The sequence below is a fragment of the Salvia miltiorrhiza genome, chromosome 3 (genome assembly GCF_028751815.1).
Source record: "Salvia miltiorrhiza cultivar Shanhuang (shh) chromosome 3, IMPLAD_Smil_shh, whole genome shotgun sequence".
In the NCBI taxonomy this organism is placed as follows: domain Eukaryota; kingdom Viridiplantae; phylum Streptophyta; class Magnoliopsida; order Lamiales; family Lamiaceae; genus Salvia; species Salvia miltiorrhiza.
The window spans coordinates 26,260,868-26,269,592 of record NC_080389.1 but is presented as its reverse complement, the minus strand read 5'-3'; the positions used below and the strand labels follow the sequence as shown (position 1 = coordinate 26,269,592).

General features: G+C 40.4%; 1 protein-coding gene across 1 annotated transcript; it reads right to left on the bottom strand.

Moving 5' to 3' along the window:
- Positions 1–2,540: 2,540 nt before the first annotated feature.
- LOC131018592 (ABC transporter C family member 8-like) lies at positions 2,541–3,226 on the bottom strand (the record flags this gene model as incomplete). The annotated part of the gene is made up of 3 exons (XM_057947305.1): positions 2,541–2,767; positions 2,836–2,899; positions 2,972–3,226. Coding segments are annotated over 3 exons (354 nt in total), but the record flags the coding sequence as incomplete, so codon positions are not given.
- Between the last annotated feature and the right edge of the window lie 5,499 nt (positions 3,227–8,725).

The window sequence follows — 8,725 nt, the reverse complement described above, 5'->3', positions numbered from 1 at the left end:
CGTCTATTAGCTAATAGACGACATGCGCATACGCGTTGTCTATCAGCTAATAGACAACATGCGTATGCGCGTCGTCTATTACCCATGCGCATGTTGTCTATCAGCTAATAGACAACATGCATATGCGCGTCGTCTATTACCTAATAGACAACGTGCATGCGCTTGTTGTCTATTAGCTGATGGACAACGCGCATGCGCATGTTGTCTATTAGCTAATAGATGACATGCATGCGTCCGTCATCTATTCGTTGAATTTTTTAAATTTTTATTTTAATTTTGCAATTATACTTAAATTTCCTATTTTTTCAAATAAATATTTTATTAAATCCAAAAATTCATAATAAATAATTTAAAATATATACACGAATAATAAAAAGGTCATTCATTAATTTCAAATATTCTTTATCATCCTACATTGAAAAAGTATCCATCATACAAACATCCTACATCAAATCCAATAAAATATTGTTGATCATAAAAATGCCTCTTCTCGTTTCCTTTTGGTTTCAGTCACTTTAGCTGCTTGTTTCACTTGCTTCTCCTGCCACTTCTTTGCTTGATTCGTTTGATCACTTAAGAAATATTCTCCACTTTCCAGTAGCAAATCAACCTGACATTACTCAAATGGCAAAATTAATGAATGAAATCAATCTTGCAAAATCATAGCATATTATCTAAGCTTTCTTATGCTTCAATTTTAGGAATTTTCTTTAAGTTCTTTCACATAACAGGTGGTCAAATTTATGCCCTTGAAACTGATATTAAGAAGGCAAAAAAATCATATAGAGGTTCACACATTGTACAGAGGTTTTCAAGTTACAGAAAATTCCCCCTAAAGAAAATTATCAAGTATTAACATATTACAAAATTTCCACTTAAAGAGATACTACTATATTACAAAAACCTTTTTGATTATTTCAATTACCAGAATCACAATTTTAGAACACCAGCACATTAACTATGTTCTGATGCTTGTGCATGACAGCACTAAATATCAACTTGGGATATCATTACCTATACTATGGAGTATGGAGATTACCTTTGAAGTCAGAGATGACTGAGCAGCCAGAGCAAAAGGGTCATGTTTCACAGCTGAGGGTGCTGCAGACTCTGCATACAAAAATGATATAAATATTTAGACATAAATAGGCCAGGTTGCAGCAGGTTAATAGGAAATACAAGAGGCATAATACAGCATTTCAAGTTGGAAATCATTCGAAATTTGTGGATCTGTATCTCTGTATTCAGCTAGAAAATCTATAATGTACACGGAAAAAGTTAACTGTTTTTGTGGGTGTCCGTTTGTATAGTTCTACTCATGCAAATAACATTTGGCCTCAACAACAACCATGAACCAACTTCACCTTCATCTTTTGGGAGTCTACTTCGAAGATACTTCAACAGAACAGTTGTAGGTCCATTTACCAGTGAGCTGAATGAGAATAAGTTCTTTAGTCAAAACCTAAACCAATAGGACAAAATCAGAACAAAAGCGATTCTGACCTCCGAAGTGTTCTCAATGGGTTACCAGCGAGTAAAAGTTTCCGTAGTGTTATCATCAAGCCTAGATTTGACACCATAGATCATGTTATCTCATCATATGCATGTAAGCGTGTATAAATGGATCTGAAACTATGAAAGATATTTACACAATTCCCAACAAAACTTGTAAAACTACTTTTAAATCAAAAGTACAGTATGAGTTTCAGCTAAGCTGGGGGTAGATGCAGGATAAAATAAGAAATCACATCAAACATTCTGTTAAATCACTAATAACTCAACTTAATTTCAGAATGTGTAAGACTGTAAGTGTCAGGAATTACTATTAGCAGCATATGCATCCTCACAACATTGAGTGCCCCTTCATCATCGAAACTTCCTCACTTTTCTTCCAAAATTGAATAAAAGGGCTTTCACAACCCACCTCGAAAGACAGCATCCAACATGAAAGTGGAGGGATAAACAACACAGCATAATATAATTCTAGACTAGCTGGAAAAGATTAAATCAGTCATCAGGGTTTGAGCTGGACTCTGTAGTTTTCTAACTCTCCCAAGGAAATAGGTATCTCGTGAAGATATATCATAGTAACAAGCAGTAGCAGATGTCCTACTCAGACAGATCCACGGACAAGATAAAGATGCTACCAACATTTGCAAGGCACAACAAAAAAGGGATGCAAAATATCAACAAAACCTTACCAATCTCAGAAGGCAAACCAGACAGTGAATTATTTGACAGGTCAAGAACTGAGAGGTGCAAACTGCAAGCCTCCACAGGATATTCTTTCAACTGCATCCAGAAAGAGACAATTGACAGAAACTGGAACAGTTAATAAGGTTAATACTTGGCAGTTTCATGATCAAAGAATTTAATAATCTAATTAAACCCAATCAAGCAGTGATACAGGGGAGGGTCACAGTGAATTATGGAAAAGATGTGAAACAATCAAAGATAATGCAGCTCATCAATTCTATAAACCTTTTAGATTATTCCTCATCAAAGCCAATTCATATAGATCATATGCAGGTGATAGACGACATCACCATATCACTGTCTATGACAGTTGGAACTCGATGCGCCACAGTTATCACGGTACACTCAGCAAATTCCTCCCTTATTATCTTCTGCAAAACGGCATCTGTGTTGGAGTCAATGGAGGCGGTGGCCTCGTCTGGAACTAAGATCTTGTTCCTCTTCAGAAGCACCCTTCCAAGGCAGAAGAGCTGCCTTTACCCCATGCTCCAGTTCTCCCCTTCATCACTCACTGCATCAACTTTAATCAATCTTACTTTAATACATTCTCTCATTGTTTGCAACATCAACTACTCTTACCAGAAGACTCCAGCAAGTTTGGCATTCCACTGATTGTTGACTTCAGTTGGCATTTTTCAAGTGCCTATAAATCAATGATCAAACATATTAATCAAGAAACTGAGATTGAAATGAATAATTTTAGTATAGAATGTACCTTCCATATCTCATCATCAGAGTAAAGGCCTAATGGATCAAGATTTGTTCTAACACTTCCCCTAAACAGCGTTGGCTCTTGAGGAATAATGCTGAGTTTCAGCCTCAAATCTCTAAGCCCAATGCAGCATATATCAAGTCCATCTACCAGGATACGCCCGCTGTGAGGCTCAACCAGATGAAACAAAGCACTGATCAACGTCGTTTTCCCACTTCCCGTCCTGCCCACGACTCCCACTCTCTTCCCTTCCTCGAAAGCTTATGGAGATGGAGATTGTTGCGTGTCGAGACGCAGCAATCGACGGCGAGGCGAGACGTAGCAATCGACGGTGCGGCGAGGCGAGGAGCAGCAATACACGACGCAGCAGCGCAGCGAGGCGAGGCGCTGCAATCGACGGCGACGGCGAGGCCAGGCGTAGCAGTGGATCGACGGTGGGGAGGCGGGACGAGTTGCTGGACGGCGGTGGGTGGAGCGTTGGAAATGAAATTCCAAGATCTGATACCAAAAGGCATCATCACATTACACGGTGAGATGGAGAAAGAGAGAGAGAGATAGCGAGAGGCAGAGAGAGATCTAGGGCAGAGAGAGATCGAGAGCAAAGGAGATATAGTGTGAGAGATGGAGAGAGAGATAGGGGGTTTACCTGAGATGGAGGAGTGGCGATGCGACGAGCACGGCGGCGGCGCGGCGGAACTCGTCGGAGAACAGGATTGAACAAGATTTAAAAACCCTAGGTAGTTACTAATTTAAATTAAGGGAAAGAAAAAGAAAGAAAGGAGGAGGGGAGAGAGACGCCAGCCTCGCCGCGCCGGAGGCGACGAGAACCGGCGACGCTCGCCAGAGAAATTTGGGAGAAGGAAACGGCAGAGAGGGAGGGAAAGAGAACATATTGCGTGAGGGAGAAAATTTGGATTTTGAGTAAACCTGAATTTTGATAGAGACGACGCAATTTTAGATGTCGTCTATTATTATTAAAGATGACACATTTCAGGCGGTCATAGACGACACGCCCGAAACACGTCGTCTATTCTATAATAGACGACGTGTTTCGGGCATGTCGTCTATGACCGCCCACAATAGACAACACGACTCTGTTCCACGTCGTCTATTATCATATTAGACGACATGCTTGGCTGTGTGTTGTCTATTCCCTTGCTCATAGACGACGCGAATTTAAAATGCGTCGTCTATCACCTTAGTACACAACATGCTTTGTTCAATGTCATCTATTTCGTGTAGTCTATGACCTAAATTCTTGTAGTGTTGTTCTTTGTGGTTTAGTTGGCAAGTTTTGAAACCTCTTTTCAACGAACCGATTTGAGAGTTTGTGTCGAAAAGGAGTTCAGGCCACTGTCCAGTCTCCGTGAGATCTTAGTGCCCAGCGTGCGCTAGGAGTGAGAAATCCAACCCAGTGTGTTGGCACTGAAGATATTCTCTTCAGTTGTTTCGGTTGGTTGTGCACCCGTAAGCACACGTTCAGGTTTGCTGTGCACCCGTAAGCACACGCATCGGTTTGCTGTGCACCCGTAAGCACATGCCCAATGAAGTTGTTGGTCTGATTAATTGATCGTGGATGTAGGAAGTGTTTTCCGAACCACGTAAAAATCACTGTGTTATTTAGAGCTTTCAGTATTTACCTTCTTACTTGTGCTCCTACTTTCTTAAACTGAAAACTAATTAATTACAAAGAGAAACTTAACTGCTGACAACGTGATTAATTTCACAGCTATTTTGAAACAAAAGTTTTCCGCTGCGTGTGTTATTAGTCTAATTGATCTATCTTCAAATAGTTAGTAAGATTCATAACATCTCTCTGTTTAACAAACTCGACTGAAGCCTTACGTGTATTAGTTAAAGTCTTTGACTTAACTGATAACTCTTTACTAAAGAGTATTCAGTATCAGTCGTCAACCTTGTTTTGACAAAACTCTTTTCACTAAAAAGGTTGAGTCAGTTTGTATTTAAAGTTTCATTTTCAAAAATCGCCTATAGGTGTATTCCCCCCCCTCTCCATACACCTATTCGAGACCCTCGGGACCTAACAATTGGTATCAGAGCAGGTTGTTCGCAAGAACAATTTTGCTTTGATCAAGTTCTACTGAACTAGATCATTTTCTTTAAAGGTCTCGAAATCTTTTCTTTTTCAAAAAGTGTTTACTGCTTTTCCTATCTGTTGTTTTCTGTTTTCTTCTTCTATGGAAACTAAGCACAGCAGAATATCCTCACTACCTATGTTTAGTATTGAAAAATACGACATATGAAAGTTTCGACTTGAGAGCTTCCTCACCGTCCAACATTGTCGAATGTGGGAAGCCATTACCAAAGGACCCATCATCATCACGAGGTGATAAAAAAGGTTCCTCTGGACCCAACCAGAGATCCTTTTGATGAAGTCCAGATTAAATCAAAAGCTGATTTCACCATAGAAGAAAGGAGGCAAGATGAGCTCGACAACCTCGCCAAAAGCATGATCTCCGGCACAGTTCTAGATAAGCACGTCACGAAGATCATCAAGTGCAGGACTGCAAATGAGATGTGGGACATTCTAGAAGGAATGTGCATCGGATCTGAGGAAATAAAGGAGAATAAGTTATCAATAGCTTGTCAAAAATTTGACTCTTTTCTCATGATAAAAAACGAATCAGTCGACGAGATGGAACTCAGATTCAATCAGATCCTAAACGAAGTTCAATCCATCTCGAAGGACAAATACAGTCAACGAGAGATCAATCTAAAGATTCTACGAGCACTTCCGCGAGGAGATTGGTAGATCTATGCAGTTGCTCATCATAACAAGCCAGGATTCAACCAGCTCCCAACGAACAAGCTTTTCTCGGATCTCGTGGAAAATGAGTTCGACATCCAGAGAAATCTTGAAATAAAGAAAGCTGGAGGATCAAACGAAGATGCTCCATCAGCTTCAAAAGGAGCGGTGCTGAAAGTTTCAGTAAAGGAAAGCTAGAAGCAGTCAAAGGAACCAACGGAACTCAAACCAGAAGACTTCTTCAGTCAATATGCTCTATTGACTGAAAGATTCAACAAGATGGAATCCAAATTCCACAAGTACAGGAAGTTCCATAAACACCACTACAGAGGAAAAGAGAGAGAAAGCAAGTCCAGATATTCCACTGATAGAAGCGGAGAAAGGAAATCAACCGCTACTGATCTAAAAGATGTGGAATGCTATGGATGTAAGAAGAAATGGCACTATCGATCTGAATGCCCTGAATTATCACAGTCTGAGCGGAAAGAGATGAAAGCTAGAAGAGATCGCAAATATGTGAAAAAGAAAGCGATGGTTGCTGACAATGCAGGATCTTCCGAATATGCATCAGAATCATCTGCCTCCAACTCCACCAGCTCAAATGATGAGAGTCAAGCCCTCATGGCCAACGACACCGAAAGCGTGGCCGACAACAGCTACGACAACAGAATGAATGGGCCAGAGGTAAACTCTTACTCAAAAACTCTTTATACTGATAACTCCTTGTTGTTTACATGAGACTACTCAGAATTTGGAGATAGCTCTGAAGCTGAAGAGTATGATCAGCTCATGACTGATCACTGTCAGTTAAGGAAAATGTTCGAAGATCTTCTGATGCAGAATCATAAAATGAAAAAAGAGATCAATGAAGAGCGAATCAAGAATCAGACGATCATCTACTTTCCAGATAAAACTTGTCTTGATGGACTGATCATGGAGAACAGTCAACTGGAAGAAAAGCTCAGAATTTCGACATCAGAATGTGATAGAGCATCTTATGAAATCAAGAGGCTCAATCACAAATAGGAGGAAACAGTCAAGGACTATATGATGAAATCTCCAATGATGACCAACTTTCCTTCAAAAGCTCTTGTGGAAAACATCGGAGGAAAAGTGGTTCCTTCTGATAAAGGAAAGAATATCATGATCCAGGAAGTGACTGACATATATGAAGACAACACTTCGGAAGAGTCTAGGGATTGTGATATGGAGAAAATTCAGAAGAGAAAACTGATGGCAAAAAGAAATGTTGCTCTTCCTCAAAGCTACAGACGAGCCAAGGAGGCCCCCAACCAGTTCACCCTACTAAGAAGACTGGAGAGCAGATTTCAGTCAAAATATAGGGAAGGAACATCGGGACTGAAACAACAACATGTCAACAGAGCAAAGAAACAGAGTCTTCCTCACCAATCCAAGGGGAAGAACAACAGGAACAATGAGAAACTGAAATCAGTTCAGTTCCGAAGAGAGCAACAACCATGGAGACAAAATAGTGACAAGTCCAGACAAGCTAAAGTTCATTCAAAGCAGTATGCAACTGGACATCACAAATCTCATATTCCACAACATCAGTCAAGACTCCATCAGTCAAGGACAACTCTTGTGTCTCAAATGAGATACTCAATGGAGCAAAGGAGACCTCAATACTTCACCAAACAAAGCTCCTATAAAAGCGACGCTCCTAAGAAGAAAGCTCAACATAAGAAAGCTCATGTGCCAACTGAAGCACTAGCCACTTCAGCCAGACAACCAACCAACCGCAAAAGATCAGCACCAAGACCAGTTCTGAATCAGATATGGGTTCCAAAAGGAACACAAACTAACAATAAAGGACCCAAACATTGATTGGGTTCCTAAATTAACTCTTCCTTGCAGGGCAAAAATAGGAAACACAAAAAGAAGAAAGAAGTTAAAGCTTCGATCAGAATATGGTACCTGGATAGCGGCTGCTCGAAGTACATGACGGGCTACAAAGAATATCTCACTTAATATGTTGAGAAAGCTGGATCAAAAGTTACATTCGGAGACAACTCAATTGGCGAAACAAAAGGCTATGGTGTACTCGACATGGGTAACGCCAGTATCAGTAATGTTAGCTATGTTTCAGGACTAAAACATAATTTGTTGTCTGTGAGTCAATTTTATGACAGCGGATTCGCAGTGAAGATCAAGAAAGATGAATTCACTACGTCGTATCATGGAAAGATAGCCCACGTGAAACTTGTCTCATCAGCAAAAGCAGCTCAGAGCTCAACTGGCTATGGCACAGAAGACTCAACCACCTCGACTTCAAAACGATCAACAAACTTGCTAAGCATCAACTAGTAGAAGGTTTACCCTCTATTGTGTTCCAGAAGAAGCAAGAATGTGAAGCATGTCAAAGACGAAAGCAAACTAGGACGTCATTCAAGTCAAAAACAGAACACTCCTCTGAAAGGATTCTCCAACTACTTCACATGGATCTGTTTGGCCCAATCTCTCCCAGAAGTTACAACGGTAAGTAGTATACCTTAGTTGTTGTAGATGACTATTCTCGATATACTTGGGTCATATTTCTCTACAACAAAGGGAGACACTGCTGGAATTGCCAAAGCTGCTGAGAAGACTAAGCGTTGAAAAAGAAATCAACATCATCAGCATCAGATCAGATAGAGGGACTGAATTCCTCAATGCAGTTATTCGTGACTACTGCGAAGAACAAGGAATCGATCATCAAACCTCTGCAGCAAGAACTCCACAGCAAAATGGAGTAGCAGAAAGAAGAAACAGGTTTTTGAAGGAAGCAGCAAGGACAATGCTAGCCGAATCAAAACTCCTATTGAAGTTTTGGGCTGAAGCAGTCAACAACGCTTGCTACACATAAAATCGCTCCTTCCTCACTCAAAGACATGGAAAGACTCCATACAAACTTTGGAAGGTTGATCCAGGATTTTTTCTTGGATACTCTGGAACTGAACGATCCAGAAAAGCTTATCGATTGTTTAACTCTC